General features: G+C 47.8%; 2 protein-coding genes across 8 annotated transcripts in view; one reads left to right on the forward strand and one right to left on the reverse strand.

Annotated features, from left to right (window-relative positions):
- Positions 1–8,204, reverse strand: part of Znf251 (zinc finger protein 251) — a 31,995-nt gene extending 23,791 nt beyond the window's left edge. The window contains exons 1-3 of one of the 4 annotated variants that reach the window (XM_087898903.1): positions 7,841–8,204; positions 3,964–4,101; positions 147–248 (exon numbers count right to left, since the gene is read on the reverse strand). In XM_087898903.1, coding sequence (XP_087755029.1) covers positions 147–176 — 30 coding nt within the window. In that variant the 5' untranslated portion in view covers positions 177–248; positions 3,964–4,101; positions 7,841–8,204. Of the gene's footprint in view, positions 1–146; positions 249–871; positions 980–3,963; positions 4,102–7,835 lie in introns of those variants that run through there. The other 3 variants (XM_087898902.1, XM_087898906.1, XM_087898905.1) reach the window with 3 other exon arrangements.
- Positions 6,968–17,390, forward strand: Znf7 (zinc finger protein 7). 4 transcript variants are annotated; one of them, XM_087898899.1, is made up of 5 exons: positions 6,968–7,174; positions 9,672–9,715; positions 10,090–10,216; positions 13,676–13,792; positions 15,061–17,390. In XM_087898899.1, exons 2-5 carry the CDS (start codon positions 9,713–9,715, stop codon positions 16,830–16,832), a joined length of 2,019 nt encoding a protein of 672 aa, XP_087755025.1. In that variant the 5' UTR covers positions 6,968–7,174; positions 9,672–9,712; the 3' UTR covers positions 16,833–17,390. The 4 variants fall into 4 exon arrangements, with proteins under 4 accessions (XP_087755025.1, XP_087755027.1, XP_087755026.1 ...); XM_087898900.1 differs by lacking the exon at positions 6,968–7,174 and adding an exon at positions 8,332–8,489 and having other exon boundaries at positions 13,679–13,792; XM_087898898.1 differs by lacking the exon at positions 6,968–7,174 and adding an exon at positions 8,333–8,489.
- Positions 17,391–18,845: the final 1,455 nt, after the last annotated feature.

Here is an 18,845-nt window from a genome sequence, read left to right on the forward strand (position 1 = left end):
CTGCGAGCAGGGGACCAGGCAAGGGCCGATAGGACACAGAGCGCTATCCCTGCATCCTAGTCCTTTCCAGCTTCACTATTGGCTCGCCTCGCAGCTCTAGAGGAGACGGCTTGTAACCAGGGCAGTAGGGAGAAAGAGTAACTCACCGGAGCCCCGGAGCAGGACTTGGCAGCCATCTGGCCGGTGAACCACCTTGGAATCCGTGGTAGGCAGGAGGCAGCCCCGGCCTGAGGCCTCCCCAACTTACACTCGGGGAGAGAAAACAGACAAACTCAGCCCCATTCAGCTGGGGCAGTGGACAGACGGTCGGAGGAAGACGACAGACCTTGCTTCTGAAGTGGCCTTCTGGGGTGTACTGAAGCCGTGAGAGCCAGCGTGTGACCTGTCCCGTGCTGCTATCCAAACTGAAAACTGCCCCAAGCACGGTGCAAGCTGGCAGCTCCGGTCATGCACCAGAACACCAAAGATGGGCGCATAGCACCGCCTCAGCCTTTGAGGGCCAGCCTGGAAAAGGCTCTGGGCCTCACCGCAGCAGGCCTCACAGGGTTGCGGGTGTAAGAGGACACGAAACAGGCGGCAAGGGTCAGCTCTTGGCAAAACCTAAAGGCCATCGTCCTTCACATCCATGCCTCCCAAAGCCGCGTCGCCGCCAGCGGCTTGTCCCTCCCACCGGTCCTCCCGTTGCTGGGTGGCCCGTCTGGCCGGGACCGCTGCCTCCTCCACTATCCCTCCTCCCAAGTGTCGCAGCATCATCAGCGCCCTTGGCCAGAAGCTGAGGCAGCCAGCCCGAGACCCGCCGAGTCCCTCGGCTCGGCGTGGTCTGTCCACGACTCGACGCCCTTGCACCTGCCTGCCGGCTGTCCGTGCCCACCTGCAAAGCGACAGGACCGCGGGAGCCGCACCTCGGCCAGGGCCCTCTGGACCAGCCACCCACCTACACCGGGGCCGGCCCGCGCTGAGGGGCAAGCGGACTGCCGACTGGGGGCGGAACAGCTAAGCTGCGCACGCGCGCGCGGCGACGGTGGCAGCGCACTTCCGGTGCTTCTTTAGGGTCTCAGAGCACGGCGCCCCGACGCTGGGACTGGGCAGAGCCGTGGGGATGCTCACCACTCTTGTGCCAGTGCTAGCCGAATCCACTCTCTGCCCTCAATTAGTAGGATGTGCACCACGCTGCTTTTCCTTATTGTCATAAACTAAATCTTAGTTAAAGCGCAGATTAAATTACTAACGCCTGGGCTGGGTGTTTGTGGCGGGCCTGAAATCCCAGCGCTTGGGAAACTGAGGCAAGAGGATTACGAATTCCAGACCAGCATGAAATATATCGCAAGGCCTTGTTTCAAAAAACCCACACAAGCCAAATTTAATCCCAGCACTTGTGAGGCAGAAGCAGAAGGATCTCTGTGAGTTCGAGACCAGTTTGGTCTACATAATGAGTTCCAGGACAACCAGGACTATGAGAGAGACCCTGGACAGAGAGACAGAAACACAAAGACCCAAGCAGAGACAAAGAGAGACACAGAACAAGAGCAAAAGCACGAGAGGGGGGAGGATAAGGGAGAAGGAAAGAATTCGGTAAAACAAAGGAGGCAGAGTTCGCTGAGACAAAGAAAGATTGTTTCAAACTAAGGACTATCTTTTGCCCAAAGTAATTTTTCACACCGCACACAAACTGGAGTCAGTGGAAATCAGACAGCTAGTATTTCTAGCTGCTGAGCCATCTCTCCAGCCCTCAAATTTATTGCAACGGTATTTTTTTTTTAATGCGGACATTGTTGGAGAATCAGTCCTGATGTAATCTCAGTTGTACCTATAATTTTAATTGTACCTGTGGGCATTTAAGCCACATAGAAACAAAGCATTTTTTCAAATGGACTTGTTATGAAGCCCTGGCTGGCCTTGAATTTGTACAATTCTTCTGCCTAGGTCTTCTGAACAGCCTCGAGGCTACAATGCTTCCTTTGATTCTGTTTCTGGATTTGCAAGTTCTTTTATTCAGTAGTACCGCTGGCAAGTAATCAAACAGTTCCTGAGGCTGACAGTCTATTTTATTTAAAGGTCATGAGCAGAGAGTTGGAGTGGATCCTCTTCTCCCAGGGCAGATCTAAGGCCTGAATCTTTATGTAGTGGTGAAGTAGAAAAGACCATACTGATTTGGTGATTTATTTAGTGATTTACTTAAAGCACTGTTTGTGCTGCCAGTTTGTCAAACATGACATCATTTGCTACCTGAAACAGAATGGCCTGAAGAAATAGTTGAAGTAATGGGTCACTGCTGCTTAAAATAAATAAATAAATAAATAAAATAAAATAAAACCTGCCTGCCCCACCTTGTGGTTTTAGAGTATAAAATGAGTGTACACACTGAACTCAGGACCAAAGCCTCTCATGAGCTGTCCTGGCTCTGGTCAACAGGGGACATTTCTCTTTTGCTCTCATTGGTGGCAGAGCAGTTATTTCAGACAGATTCCCATAACAGCGGCTGCTCTGTAAAGACAGGGTCTCACTCTCTACCTCATGTTTTCCTAGAATTTACTAGCCCAGGCTGGTCTTGAATGTGTGGTGATCTATTTCTGTCCCTTGCCCAGTGCTAAGATTACAGGCCTGGGCCAGAAAGGCTGACCTTGGAGTCTGAGTTTTAACTAGGACTGGGTTATGGGAATTGTGGTATGAATGCTATCATTGATATTTTGAGAGTTGTTGTTTTTTTTTTTTTTTGATTTTTCGAGACAGGGTTTCTCTGTAGTTTTTGGTGCCTGTCCTGGAAGTAGCTCTTGTAGACCAGGCTGGCCTCGAACTCACAGGGATTCGCCTGCCTCTGCCTCCCGAGTGCTGGGATTAAAGGCGTGCGCCACCACCGCCCAGCAGATATTTTGAGAGTTTTGTTTTGTCTTGAGACAGTTTTGCTGTGTAGCCCAGACTGGTGTGGACTGCTCAACTCTCGGCCTCCTAACTCTGTGATCACAAGCACAGCCATCTTCCCAACTCTGTCATATCTTTGTGAAGAGATCTATTTTCAGGGGTCAAGGTGCCACCTTTATCCTTTTCTAATTTCCTATTTCTCCTAGGGAACCGGTGGGTGGCTTTCATCATTATAATGAGAGGATAATGACCCCAAGGTTATCTCCCAAGGTCCAAATGGCCTCAGACTAGATGGAGCCTGGTGGACACCTCCTGGCCCAGTGCGCCTGCACATCTGGGAATCTGTGATGACTGAGTGGCTGGTAGCTGGAAGCATGTGGTTACTGGCAATGAGCTTTACCTACTTCTACCAAGCAGCATCTGGACATAAATAGAGATGGGTAGGAAAATCCATTATGATTTTGGGGCCCAGGCTGGCGACAGTGTCGCACTGCTGAGCCACAAGCCTTACAGCTGTGCCTGTGCTCACTGCTAAGCATGGCAGGCACTGTTTAGGGAAAAACTACAATATCGATGCACCTTCAAGGTTCCCTTTCCTTTTCATTTTTCTTTTCCAGGTAGAATTTATGGAAACTGGGACTAAAAGATGGCTCAGCAGTTAAGAGTACTAACTGTTCTCCCAGAAGACTAGGGTTCAAGTCCCAGCACTCACTTGGCAACTCACAACCATTTGTGATGCCGGACAAGGGGTAGGGGTGGCACATGCCTTTATTCCCAGCATTCAGGGAGGCAGAGACAGGTGGTTCTCTGTGATTTCAAGGCCAATCTGGCTTACAGAGTGAGGACCAGGACAGGCTCCAAAGCTACAGAGAAACCCTGTCTCGAAAAATCAAAAAGTCAAAATAAATAAAATTAAATTAAAAAAAAACTATTTGTGACTCCAGTTCCAGGGTCTCTGATGCCCTCTTCTGGTCTCTGTAGGTACTTCATGCACATGATGCATAGACATACATAGAAACAAAAAATACTCAGTGCACGTGGTACCCAGACATACATGGAAGCAAAATGAAAAAAAAAATTTAAAGAAAGAACTTATATACTTACCTGGCAAGGGAGATACCATGATCACGAAGGTGTTTTCCCAGAGCTTATCCATTATCCTCCAGATGCTGACCCCTGCTGAGTCCCCAAATGCAGGACTGTATAATTAGTGGTAATCGAGGACTGCCATTTGAGCTCTCCCTTATTAATGAGAAATAAAAATAAAAAATGCAAATCAAACATGCCCAGAAATGTTCCTGTCCTCCATTTTAATCAATTTACGTATTTCCTTTGAGATAGAGATCCAATGTGTAGCCCTGGCTGCTGTAGAACTAGGTAGACCAACCTGAGTTCAAACTCACAGAGAAACCACCTGCCCTGCCTCCCAGTGCTGGAATTAAAGGCGTGCGCCACCACACCCAGATCTCCCTCTATTCTGTCTTGGCTATGGTTATTTTGGTTATTTGTACTCATCTAAGTAGGAACCCATTGTGCACAGTTACACCTGAAATTCCATAGGCACAGTATAAACACATGAAGAGTGTCTGAATAAAGATTAAAAATATATAAAAAATATGGAAGATGGTAGCATGTTTGCCTTTTTTGTTGTTGTTGTTTTTCCTTTACAAATGCCTGTGTTTGTAGCTACACATTCTCCTGACTGCTGTACCACCCATTGGTAGAGTTACCAATGCCAAGCAGCCAGGCCGTCCCTAAACAGCAATGTGCTTGTTGCTGGTTCTAGTTCAAGGTGTCACTACCACAGATGTTCAGGTTACTTTACTGCATTTCCAATGATTTGTTGCATCATGAGTGCCAAGGGTGCAGACTGTTTCTTCTCCAAACAGCTGAGCAAGGTTGATATGATTAGAAGGGGCCATGTGCCTAGGCCCACAGAGGTACGGGAAATTGTTTAGATCATTTGTGGCTCTGCAGCTGAGGGATCAGAAACGTAGCAAGAAGCATGGTAGCCTACAGTCGGCAGCACCAAGGAGAGCTGCGAAGTCCGAGTCCCCTGAAAATGGGGCCGCTGCCACTGATGTTTGTTTTGCTTCGCCTGAAGGAGCCACAGGCCACTCTCTCAAAACTCAAAACAGGTAATCCTTACTCCTTGCCCACATGTAGTCTCTGGAAAAGTCAAGATAGCATGGCAGAGCTGGTTCTGACACAGTGATCTCCTGGCCTCTACTACAACAGGGATTCTAAAGCATTAAAATATCTCTAGAAATTTCTATGCTAGGGCTGAGAATAGCCTGCCAAAACCAGGCACCACGGGAGGAACTGTTATCACCATCCAACTTGAAGTCTTTTTTTTAAAAAAAATTTTGATGATTTTTAAAAAATTTTTTAATGATTTTTAAAAAAAATTTCACGTACATTGATGTTTTGCCTATATGTATAGCTGTATAAGGGTGTTGATCCTCTGGGACTGGAGCTACACACAGTTGTGATCTGCCACGTGGGTGCTGGGAATTGAACAAAGGACATCTGGAAGAGCAGCTGGTATTCTTAACCACTGACCCATCTCTCTAGCTCCAGAAATCCTTTCTTAATAAACTCCAACTTGATTGCTATTGACGCACCCTGACGTCTTGCTGTTGATGCAACTTGCTGTTGCTAGCCTTGTCACATTGAAGGCAAATTCCATAATGAGTTTCTTTGTCACTCTAGGGTCAACACTACTGTTCAGGAGAAATTCCAGGTTGTTGTTAAGTTCTGGTCTCCTCATATTTGGAGTATCTTTGGCAGCTTGGGATCTTCTCTGGGGTCTGCTCCTGCCTCCTTTTCTGGCAAGACAAAATGTCCTACATGTAAGCAGAGACTACTAGTTCATTTCCTGGCCACCTAGACCTGAATAATCACACAGAAACTATATTAGTTATAGCCCTGCTTTGTCTATTAGCTCAGACTTCTTATTAACTAATTCTTATATCTTAGATTAACCTATTTCTATTAATCTGTGTATAAACAAAGGCTGTGGCCTACTGGTAAAAGTTCTGGGGCGTCTGTCTACTTCAGCAGCTACATTGCTTCTCTCTGACTCTGTCTACTCTCTCTATTTATCTCTGCCAGCTTGGCTATATTCTGCCCTTCCATAGGTCAACACAGCTTTATTCATTAACCAATAAGAGTAACACATATACAGGACAACCCACATCAGAAGAGAGCAGATCTGTTGAGGGCACTAGCATTCACGTCAGGTGACTCACAACCGTCTGTAACTCCTGATCCAGGGGTTCCTACACTGACATCAGGTGACTCACAACCGTCTGTAACTCCTGATCCAGGGGTTCCTACATTCTCTTTTGGCTTCTGCAGCATACACTCTTACAGCTGCATATACACATAAATAAAAAATAGAATGTAGACACATAATAAAATGTCAATGAAACAGAAGTCTTGTGTCTTTGGACATAGTATAAAGATCAGGTGGTTCCAAAAGCCTTCAGTTAGGAGGTGACCAAAGCAGGAATCATTGGGGCAGCTCATGAGCACAAACACTCACACACACCTCTCTCTCTCTCCTTCCTAATAGCCTGCAGATATCGTTAAAATCCCCCTTTCCTTTCATCTCACACTCTCTCAGCAGTACTAACACAATAGGCCCTCTATCCTATCCTCCCTGAAACACTCACACCCTCATCACCAGTAAAGTTATCCTTTATGTTTTGCCAACCTCTCAATCCCCTTTGCTAGTTTCTCCTAGGTAATAGAAGATAAGGCCCAGGCTCTCCTATAGTTTAAGAACACTGTTTGGGCAAGAAGAGTTAGGAGCGGGCATTTTTGAGAAGTTAAGAGGTGCTTTCTCCTCAAAACTCTGACTTTGGGGCTCAAGGACTCTAAGGGATTTTGGGTAAAGGCTTTGGAGTGGTGTTATGAGTCTGTAAGGACAAACAAGTCCAGGAGTGTTAAGAAACAATATTAAGTGACACACAAAATGAAACTAAAAAGTATGAAGCAATGTGTGCAGTGATGATAAGAAGTTTGAGTTGAGTGAACAAGTGTGACGTAATTATATGATAAGCAGACATGCATGTTAATCTAGAAGTAAGGAGGTAAGGCAGCTAGAAACAGTATAAAAACCCGAGGCCCACGGCCAGAAGACATTCTCAAAATGACTTGCTAGACACGCTGTCAGAAGCAGTCATAGAGAATCCAACGAACCAGCAACTTGACAGCTGAGACCTTCCAAGAGCCAGAGAACTAGCTCTTGCCTGCGGATCAAGACTTGCTGATCCAGAGGTCTACGTTGAGAGCCACGAACCATCATCAGGTCGTATACACCAATGCCTCAGTAAAATAGGGTAGAAGGCCTTGCCTAGGGCATAGGAATGCTTGCTGATTGAAGTGGAATGTGTGATGTGATTGATTGGCTAATGATTGTTATAGTTTTGATGTTTACTTAAATCTGCTATAGTAACAATTGGAGATTTGACTATTGGCATAATAAACTTGTTCCTAGAACAAAAGACTGTGGTCATCCTGAGTATTTGCTTGCAGACCTCGAAGTAAGGGCAGAATGCCCGCTCAGGAATAGAGCTGGCGACAAGTGGGCAGTGAGGCCAGACAGGATCTTTCATCCTTCTTCAGCCTGAATATTATGCTTCAACCTCCATGTCTACCTAATAAAGAAGGCGCTGGCATGGATTCTAGCACCTGGGGGCAGGGGCAGGAGGACTGCAAGTTAAATCCAGTTTGGACTACAAAGTGAATTTTAGGCTAGCCTGGTTTATATGTTGAAATCCTGTCAAGGAGCAGGGACAGAGACAGAGAAGAAAAATAGACTAAGGAAGAGTATTACAAAAAGCATGAGATGCCTCGGGTGTCTGACTCCAAGGAAGGCTTTGGGGGTAGACATCTCTAGTGGGCTGGCCCAACTTGTTCTCACTCTACGTCACCATGGTTAAAGATGGACAGTTGAAGTAAGACTTTACCTTACTTTTTCACATTTTCGTGTTGGCATTTGTGTGTATCTCCAGATCCTGTTAGTGACTTCTGCTCTCCTTCTGAGTCTCAGATGTGTGGTCTGGGAGGTCAGACACTCTGTGCGGCTCCTTTTTGCAACAAGCTGAGGAGAGTTTGAAGTACGGTGTCAAACGCACCCGATTTCCAGACTAGAGCAGTTGGCAAGAGACCTCCACTGAGGAGTCCCCTTCACAGCCTTTCAGGTCCTAGCGCATCTGGCTACGCTTCTACGCTTCGTCAGGGTCAGCCTGAAATACCAGGATCGACCTGCCCTAGACGCTAGTCCAGCTCTTTACGGACATAGAGACAGACGGAGAGAGGGAGAGAGGGAGGGAGGGAGGGAGGAGAGGGAGGGAGGGAGGGAGGGAGGGAGGGAGGGAGGGAGGGAGGGAGGGAGGGAGGGAGGGAGGGAGGGACAGACAGCGAGAGAGCAAGCGCGCGCGTCTGGACCCGCCCCTACTCTTGTAACCTCGGGGGCGGGGCTGGGGAACCATCGAGATGCTCTGGCCGGCGAGCGGATCTGAAAGGGCGGAAGTATGCAGGGCGGGACGCGGAGGGATGGGCGTGCGAAGCTGTTTCCGGCGGCTCGCTCTGTTGGCGGGTCCCAGACGCGCCCAGGCTGGGTGAGTCGGCGCAATTGCGTTCCTTGTCCTCAGGGCAAGAGGCCCCCAGAAGAGATGAGAAGCGTGGGCGGCTCGGGGCTGTTTTCAGTGCCTGGCTCGGAACTTGGTCCCCGCGGATGCGAGTCGAATAGCCGAGCACCACAGCCCCTCCAGCCCGCTCCCGAGCTCCAGTGTTGGGCCTGAGTTAGGCGGCTTCCCTCCAGGACTGGACCCGCCTGCCGCCTCCCTAGTTTCCTGAATAACCACTTCCTGGGACCATCTTCCCCCTCAGTTCTACACCTTGAAAGCCTAAAGTCAGTTATAGAGGCTGAAAGTGTTGTCACGGTTTTGGACTCAGATGGCACCTCAGGCTTTGTCCTCTGTCTGGGACCGCGATTTCCCATTGGCTGTCCAAATGCTTGGGTCTGAGAGAGGAATGCTTTTCCAGTGTTCACTGCTGCTTGGGCAAGCCAATGGCATGGACACCTGTCCAAAAGCTGCGAAGGAAGCCAGCGTCCTCCCGTTCTGACCCCGCCCGGGGGTGGGGGGAGGTGGGGCTAGGGAGGGGCCTAAGGGCTTTGTTTTGGTTTAGCTGAGGGGTACTTCTGGAATCCTTATGACTTAGGGCAGCTGTAGCCTATTCTGGAATTTAGATCCTTGTGAACAGGGGTTCAGTTTTCCCCCTGAAGTCCTTTCTCCTAAGCCCCGTCTCCTGCTTTCGGTTAACTGCTTCGGTTGCTTTCTTTGGTTCACATACTAGCTCACTTTGTTCCACCATCACTTTGGCCTGGGCCCCTGGGGGAAGACTATTTCGGACTTCACCAGGGCTTCTCATTTAACCACGTTCCTAGTCCCCTTACTTCAGCACTATCACAGTTGTGGTCTTATTTGTCTCTTCTAGGTGTCTCATGAAGGCAAACTTCTTGCAAATTCACGGTTGCCTCTCCCGTGGTTTAGTTGAATGTGTGGCCCCCCGGCAACCATTCTTAATGTCTTTGTGAAGTGATCCAACCCCGCAGCCCCACACAGGCAAGGGGCTCGGTGGCTGATACTCAAATGTCAGGGCTGTGTTTGCCCAGTCTGGTGTCCCTGTATGCCTGGGGTTGGTGGTGAAGAAGCCGGGGATGCAGAAACCCCTGGATTACTCTGGGAATTGGGAGCCTCCTCCGCCCTGACCTCTTGTCTTTTCATAATTTCTCACAGGTGTCTGAGTCAAGGCAAGTGGATCCCACCCTCCAAATCTGATGGTAGGAAGCCTGGCTGCCTGCATTCCCCACTGGTTCTGTCAAGCCTCCACTTCCTACTTTGGGGATCTGCCTTTCCACTGGGCCTGAACACAGTTCTGGCTTTGGCCCTCCCTGTGGCTCTTGCCAGGCTCAGTGTCTGAGGCAGTGAGTCAATGTCTGCCCAGACCAGAGCCTAGCTGTGCCTGCTCAGTGGAGAGGAATTAAGATCACTACCATGGACTAAGTCCCTTCTCTCCACCTATGATTTAAGAGCTGAAAGGACCCCAGTGACTCTAGTCCAATCCTATGGGTCACCTGCCTGAGATATGTTGTAGTCCCAGATTGGAGCTGGCACCTAAGGACTTCTGGGGTGCTAGTGTGTGTCCTGATTTCAGGAGGCGGTGACATTTGGCGACGTGGCTGTGCACTTCTCTCGGGAGGAGTGGCAATGTCTGGATTCTGGCCAGAGGGCCCTCTACAGGGAGGTGATGCTGGAGAACCACAGCAGTGTGTCTGGACTAGGTGAGGCTACACCTGGGGATCCATTCCGTACATCCACCCCTCACTCGTCAGAGAGAGGGGATGTGGATGCTAACTGCTTGTGCCTTACTTAGGGGCTAAACCTTGAATCTGAGTGTGCCAGCCCAGCTCCGGGTTTATACGTGCCACCCACCCAGCTTAGTCCTTACTGTGTAGGGACACTTCTGGGAACCAGTAAAATATCTGTTTTTCCTAAGCTTATTAAATTACCATGTGAGAAATAGAACCCATACTTGAAATAGCTTGAAAACGCACACACACAACAACAAAGAAAAAGAAAAACAATCTTTTTGTTAGCTCAAGGAATCTCCAGAAAAAACTTCTGGAACCAGAGTGTCAGTGATACCTTGAGTCCCGTCTTTCCTTTGGTCCTGCCGTCACACCGCTCCCATTCTTGCTGCCTTCCCTGCAGGCTGCTCCAGCACATACCGCTCTGTAGTTTGTTTCAGCTTCGTGGTAGAATGTATGTCTTACCTGCTGGTTGCTGTGCTGGTTTCACCTGTTGCTGAGCCCGCTTCAGGGCTGGCCCCATCCTCATGTTGGCGCCTACAATGTGGGAGTATCCTGAGTTCTTGAGAGGATGCCTGGGCTGGTGGGCCAGGAGTGGGGTAGGTGGGGATGGGATGTAGTTGGTTTACCAGGTACTTCTGTCAGTGTTAGACCAGGTCTATAGCTGTTCATCCCATACAACCTGACAAAACCCAGTTTTCTGATGTCTTAAGTAGTATACAGCAAGGGCTGGAGTATGTACAGGTCAGTGGTTGAGCATTTTTCTGTTGCACACAAAGTTGTTCTGGGGTCAATCCCTATACCACAGAGAGCAAAAAGAAAAACAAAACAAGCCGGGCGGTGGTGGCGCACACCTTTAATCCCAGCACTCGGGAGGCAGAGGCAGGTAATCTTTGAGTCTGAGGCCAGCCTGGTCTACAAGAGCTAGTTTCAGGAGAGTTAGGGCTGTTACATAGATAAACCCTAGCTTAGAAAAAAAAAAGCAGGTTGGGCATGATGGTGTATCCCTTTAATCCCAGCATTCGGAAGGCAGAGACAGGCAGATCTCTGAGTTTGAGGTCAACCTGGTCTACAGAACAAGTTCAGAATAGTCGGGGCTCACAGAAACCCTGTTTTGAAAACAGTACCAAAACTAAACTAAACTAAGCAAGACAAAGGAAAAGAAAGTAAAACAACTTAAGGTTGTGTTGGTTTTGTGTTTGTCTAGTTTTTGAGAGTTTGGGCATTCTGTCATATCCTTGCTTATTACTGTTAGGTTCTGAAATCATGTACTTGTGCAGCTCTTTTGCCTTAAAAAACAAAAAAAACAACAACAGCAAAACGGATTGTTGTGCCTTACTGACCTGTGGGTGTTTAGATGTTCAGTATATCTTGTGTTAGATTTCACCGAAACCAAGTTGACATGTTAAAAAGCGCATTATTGAATGTACATATCAGAATTTTAACAAAGGATATTACTGATTATACCACCCACAATTTAAGTTTACTCGGCACTTTGCAAGTGCTGTCTAAGATTCACAGATTGCTTATCACATGTCACTGTGATAGAGGCGAACACATGGAGTACAGTGGCCAGGACTTGCTCGATCATCCCTATCTACTTCCCCTGGGGTCCTGGCCTGCCAGGAATGGTGATGGTTTTCTTCCTTCGTTAGGGTTTAGCCTTCTGTGGGGTCAGTCCCTAAGCTTTCTTGCCTAGTATATAGTGGCCTTTTCTTTTGTGTGTTGCTCAGTGACCAGCAGCCTCATCTGCGTGTTCTGTCTTTCCTCAGACCCTTTGCACATACAGCTACAGTGTGCCTGTGACAAACTGCGCTCCATTAGGCAAGCTACCCAGTTCCAAAGTAAATGTTGCTCTTTCCCCGTAGTTTCTGCTTCAACAGTAGCTTCACGTTACTGAATTTTTTTTTTCTTTTTGAGATGGCCACCTCACTCTGCTACCCAGTCTGGCCTAGAACTCCTGGGCTTAAAGTAAGCAGTTCTTCTGCCTCCGCCTCCTGAGTGGTTGCTGAGATGATAAGTGTATGTGTATCATGGCACCCAGCATAGGAGAGTTTGGAAAAGTGCAGGGTAAATGCATTGCATGCCTCTCTGTGATGATGCTAATGTTCAGCTGCAGCACTGGTTAACTGAGATTCTAGCCACACCCACACGTGCACACTGGCAGCCTGTCCTTTCTACCACCAGATTGCTAGGAGACTAATGGTGGTGACACACACCTTTAATCCCAGCACTCGGGAGGCAGAGGCAGGTGGGGGCTACACAAAGAAACCATGTCTCAGAAAAGAAAAAATAGAAAAAATATACCTATCAATACTTGCATATTTTCTCCTCATGTTAACTTTGGTCAGATCCCCCGCCCCCGTGACAGGGTTTCTCTGTAGCTTTTTTGGTTTCTGTACTGGAACTAGCTCTTGTAGACCAGGCTGGCCTTGAAGCTTTCTTTTCTTTTTAAGAAATGCTGTCTGTTTTCTGATGAGCGTGGGGCCCTGCCTTTACTTAAACTTGAACCTATTACTGTACCATTTGTTTAACGTTTTGATATCGTGACATGATATCCTTCACAAGGTTGACATTCAAGAACCTTACAGTTGAGTTACCAAAACAAAACAAAAAGACATTTCACATTTCAGTCAAGTTCATGACTTTTTCTTGGGCCACATTCATCACTGTCTTTGTCGTGTGTGACAGTGGGCTGCAGGTTAGACACGGCTGATGGATCTTGCAGATGCCTTTGCCTCTTTTTCCATGTTGTGGGAGGCCTGAGGGAAGCTCCAAACTCTATTATCTTTTTTTTGACATGTATGGGTGTTTTGCCTGCATGTATGTCTGTGAACCTGCTAGAACTGGAATTATAGACAGTTGAGAGCTGCTATGTAGGTGCTAGGAGAAGGCCTGGAAGAGGAGCTCTTCACTGTTGAGCCATCTGGCTAGGCCCGCTTTGTGGATCCCTGATTGGATGAACACCTTCCCCACTTCTATGAACTGGCCATAAAAGGAGTCTGGATCCACTACTTGTGATTTGAAATCTTCATTTATTTAATTGCTTACTAATTTTAAGTTTTTTTTTTCTTGGCTACCCCTACCTCTTGGAGTATCCTTGTCTTTTGAACTTGGGGAAGAAAAGGCCGTGGCTTTGCAGAATGTGGTGCTGTCTTGGGCTTAAGCTTCCTACTCCCCTTGCACCCCAAGTAGATCTGGCCTCTTCTTCAGTGACAGTGTTCTCTGAAGACTGTGGGAGTCTGGGTGCCCCTTCCTGTCTAATCTAAGGAGCTAGAGAGAAGGGGCTGCAATGTATCCAGCCTCATCCCTCATCACCCTCCCGATAGGTTCTGCACAGTCTAGCAGCTCCTGTTCTTCATGACTGAGAATGAGGAGCAGGACTGACTCCTGGCCATGTTTCTATCCTCTCCTTCTCTGCCTCACACACAGCAGGATTCCTGGTCTTTAAGCCTGAACTGATCTCTCGACTGGAGCAAGGACAAGAGCCATGGGTCCTTGACCTACAGGGAGCAGAGGGGACAGAGGCACCATGGATTTGCCAGACAGGTGAGGCCCAGGCCCTATTACAGAAGGTCTGAATAAGAAGGAGCTGGGGTGAGTCCTGGTGACCAGGCTGGGCTACTAAAGAACACTGCAGAGGACCAACCCTAGAAACAACCACACCTAGGTGTGTGTGGCCACTTCTGGGAAGGCAGAAAGGCAGGGGGCACAAAACACTTGTCCATTTAACTACTATGTGTCTTGTAATTAATGGTCATAGAGAAATCTGGCCTATGGGGTCAGGACAGAAAGGCAGGCAGCCTGTGTGGATTTGGAGAGTCTAGAAGGAAAGTAGATATCATGAAGGCCTCTTGGTCTAGGTGCTCAGACCCTGACACTTGACCCAGGGAAAAAAAATCAGTGTGAACTACCGGGTATGGTCACTCAGGCAGTGGCTCAGTGTTCACATCTATTTTGTCACATGATCAAACATCCTAACCACAGTCAACTCCGGAAGGGAAGGTGCATTGTGGTTTACATTTCCAGGTCATGGTCAGGGCAGAAGCTGAAGCCCAAACAATGGAGGAACACTGTGCCATCCTACACTCCATGTGTTCAGCCCACTTTCTTATGCAGTCTGGATAAAACTGCCTAGGTCTTTCCATAATAGATCATCAATAAAGACAAGGATGGCCACAGGCACTGGCCTGGGCAGTTTCTAGTTGAGGTTCCCTCTTTCCAGGTAGTCCAAGATTGTACCAACATGACAGTAAAAAGTAACCATCACACCTATAGCAAGGCGTGCCAGATGTGGGCTTGCAGTTTCAGTTCTTTTCAGAGAAGCCCACCTTAGAAGCCAGTCATGGATAGGCTGAGCACCCAGTTCTGCTCTGGGATCTTCCTGCTAAGATACCACCTCTTCTTCAGCCATGGTCTCAACATTCCTGTCTATGTTTTGGTCAGACACCCCCACTGTCCTCACTTGCCAGCTAACATGTGCAGGACGCTGACCTGCTCTGATGAATTCTGTCCTCACACTTGTTCTGTCCAGTCTGTTTTGCTTACTCTAAGATATTGCCTCCTCAGTGCCCTATAGGGTGAAACCCTTCTTGTAGACCCTCTTAGGACATGAACCTCTCAGCCCTCTGCCTTGTAGACATGAGTATGCCATCACTGTCCAGTGAACTAAATTGTGAGCATTTCCCCTCCTATCTCCTTGCCACACTTCCCACTGGGGTGTGTTGAAGTGCTGGCACTCCCACAAGCCACTGGTCATCTTTGCCTTTTCTCTGAGCTCAGATGTCAAGACCATTTTTACTTTGTGCTTATTTCAGATTCTACTATTAGAACCAATCACAAGCAGACCTGTGAGTACATGAACATTCCCGAAAAGCAGATTTCTGCCTTTGGAGACAATTTGGATTCCAAGGTCTTGTCAGAGAATTGCTCAGATAGCCTTGGACTAAGAGTGGGTGGCCCCCTTTTCCAGAAGCATCATCTCAGTAATGAGACTATGGCTCCCCAGGACACTGTCCCCAGGATACTTGCACAGGAGTGCAAGGAGCTACAGGCCACTGTTCTGGGTTCTCAGCCTGACGAACAGAGAGACAGTGTGAAAGGGACATCAGAAAACTGTGAAGAATGTGGTAGAGTCTTTAAACCAACTCTGAACCTGGATCCATATCTGGAAGTGAGTGGACAGGAAAAACCATACAGATGTCAAGAGTGCCAAAAAAACCTAGTTGACTGCTTAGAGGAGACGCACACAAGTAACTGCCTTGGGAAGAAGCCTTATGAATGCAAGGAATGTGGGAAAGTCTTCAGGCTGTGCTCACAACTCAATCAGCATCAAAGAATCCACACCGGAGAGAAACCATTTAAGTGTGTTGATTGTGGGAAAGCTTTCCGTTTGAGCTCAAAACTGATTCAACATCAAAGAATCCACACTGGAGAGAAGCCCTACCGATGTGAGGAATGTGGGAAAACCTTTGGTCAGAGCTCAAGCCTCATCCATCATCAGAGAATCCACACAGGAGAGAGGCCCTATAGTTGTCAAGAGTGTGGGAAAGCCTTCAGCCAGCAATCACAGCTGGTCAGACATCAAAGGACTCACACTGGAGAGAGGCCCTACCCCTGTCAGGAGTGTGGCAAGGCCTTTAGCCAGAGCTCAACTCTAGCCCAGCATCAGAGGATGCATAGTGGGGAGAAATCTCAAATGCCAAGAACTTCAGGGAACTCAAGTCTCATTGCCCATGAGGGAAATCACACTGTAGAAAAGCCATTCAAGTGTGAGGAGTGTGGAAAAGCTTTCAGATGGGTCTCTCGCCTGAGCCAGCACCGACTGATCCACACTGGAGAGAAACCTTACAAGTGCAACAGGTGCACCAAAGCCTTTGGTTGTAGCTCCCGACTCATTCGCCACCAGAGAACTCACACGGGAGAAAAACCGTTTAAATGTGACGACTGTGGGAAGGGCTTTGTCCAGGGCTCCCATCTTATTCAGCACCAGCGAATCCACACCGGGGAGAAGCCTTACGTGTGCGATGACTGCGGAAAGGCCTTCAGCCAGAGCTCCAGTCTCATTTATCACCAGAGGATCCATAAGGGAGAGAAGCCGTATGAATGCACGCAGTGTGGGAAAGCCTTTAGTATGAGCACGCAGCTCACCATCCACCAGAGGGTTCACACCGGGGAGAGACCCTATAAGTGTAACGAGTGTGGAAAAGCCTTCAGTCAAAATTCAACCCTTTTCCAACACCAGATAATCCATGCTGGAGTGAAGCCCTATGAGTGCAGTGAGTGTGGAAAGGCCTTCAGCCGGAGCTCATACCTCATTGAACACCAGAGGATCCACACTCGAGCCCAGTGGCACTATGAATTTGGAAACACGGTTGAAAGTAGCACCGTTTTGAATTCTAAAAAAGTGAACACTGTAAAGAAATTGCACCAGTGTGACGACTGTGACAAGATTTTCAGGTGGCGCTCACACCTGATTATACACCAGAGGATCCACACAGGAGAGAAGCCTTACACATGTAATACTTGTGGCAAAGCTTTTAATCGGAGCTCCAGGCTCACTCAGCACCAAAAGATTCACATGGGATAAATCATTCACCTAAATGTCTTGGTTACTTCTCTATTGCCGTGATGACACTACAGCCAAGGTATAAACTTTAAAAAGTTTATTTGGGGTTTACAGTTCCAGGGAGCATTCATGGCCATCCTGGTGGGGCAGGGCAGCAGACAAGCAGGTAGGCGTGGTGTTGGAGCAGTAGCTGAGAGCTCACATCTTGAGACAGTTACTAAGCAGAGAGGACTAACTGGGAACAGAGAGTCTTTTGAAACCTCAAAGCTCACCCCCAGTGACACACCTCTTTCAAGACCACACTTCCTAATAATTCCCAAACAGTTCCACCAACTGAGGGCCAAGTATTCACACATGTGAGCCTATAGGGCCGTTCTCATTCAGACCGCCACACTATAAATATGTAACTGAATAAACCTGAAGCCTTATTTTATTTGAGTAATTTATGCTAACAGAAATTTGAGACTGCTGGGGGAGATTAAGATTTGTTCTCAAAGAATATTCTATTTATGAAAATAATGTTTTGTTTCTGGAATGTTTGGCATTCACCCATTAAATAAAGTGTGTGTCACACTCAAAGTGAAGCTGTGTTTTAAACTCAGAGGAGATCTCTGTCCTACAGATGAGAAATCGATGTCAGGAAAGATTTGGAAGCTCTTGTAAGAAGCAGCTTAAGTGAAGCCACCAAATCCAGGTCTGCTGGTACATACTTGTCATCCTGGTACTCAGGCAGAGGCAAGCAGTCATCGAGACCCCGCGTTTACATAAGAAGTGGCCCTAAATGTTTTCCCTCTGGACCAGTTACTTAACATGGCTTCAATAAGGAAATAATCCTGTAACTCAATGAAAAGGGAGCCAAAAGCAAAGATGCTAGAATTCATTTCTGCTTCACCTTACTCCTTTTCGGTTTCCTTTCTGAGGTACTAACTGAGGGCTGAAGTGTGCTATTCAAGTGCTCTACCACTGACTTACAACCTTACCCCCAATTGATGCCTCTTAAAATCGGTCCCCCACCACAGCCACTCAGGACCCCATCCCCCTTATTTTGAGAGGCAGGTATGGTTCCCGAATGCTTTTTATGTGGGGATGAAAAGTCAGCATTAGGGATACACCAATGCTAGGTTTAGAAATACCATGGCGCCGGGCGGTGGTGGTGTACGCCTTTAATCCCAGCACTCGGGAGGCAGAGGCCGGCAGATCTCTGTGAGTTCGAGGCCAGCCTGGTCTACAAGAGCTAGTTTCAGGACAGGCACCAAAACTACAGAAAAACCCTGTCTCAAAAATCAAAAAAAAAAAAAAATACCATGGCCAGGAGCTGGAGAGATGACCCAGTGGTTAAGAGCACAGGCTGTTTTCACAGAGAACCTGGGTTCATTACCCAGCACCCACATGGAAGCTCACAATTGCTGGTAACTCCACCTCCAGGGGATCTGACACGCTCACACAGACATGCAGGCAATATACCAATGCAGAAATGTAAATACCAATGTAGAAGTATCATGACCACTTGACAAGGGCTTGAAGTCATGTTGGGATTCAGGAGCTTGCTATATGACCCAGAATATCTCCCATTCTAAAATCCGAGCTAGTTATCTGAAATGTTCTGCTGTAGGGTAGTCATAAGAACTAATGTGCAGATGTGTACATTAACACCCCTGGTAGAGGATTGATAAGAAAGCACCATATGTGTCCTTTCCCTCAATCACAAACAGCAGACCTACACTGTTGGGGACTGCAGACCCTGAATTTCCTGTGACCCCTTGCCTGCCAGAGTAAACAACTTGTTTTCCCTGTGCTTGCAGCTGCTCTGAGCACGAGACCCTCATGAGTGCCTGATGGCAGGGTGTTGGTTTCTGGTGGGCTTGCAGCTGAAAATCCCAAGAGTTAGGGCATGGCCATTAGTCAAGGAGAGCCCTATATAAGCTGCCCTGGAACACAATAAAGGGGGCATTCTTGTTCCTCTCTCTCTCTCTCTCTCTCTCTCTCTCTCTCTCTCTCTCTCTCTCTCTCTGTGTGTGTGTGTGTGTGTGTGTG

The sequence above is a fragment of the Myodes glareolus genome, chromosome 19 (genome assembly GCF_982192425.1).
Source record: "Myodes glareolus chromosome 19, mMyoGla1.1, whole genome shotgun sequence".
In the NCBI taxonomy this organism is placed as follows: Eukaryota; Metazoa; Chordata; class Mammalia; order Rodentia; family Cricetidae; genus Myodes; species Myodes glareolus.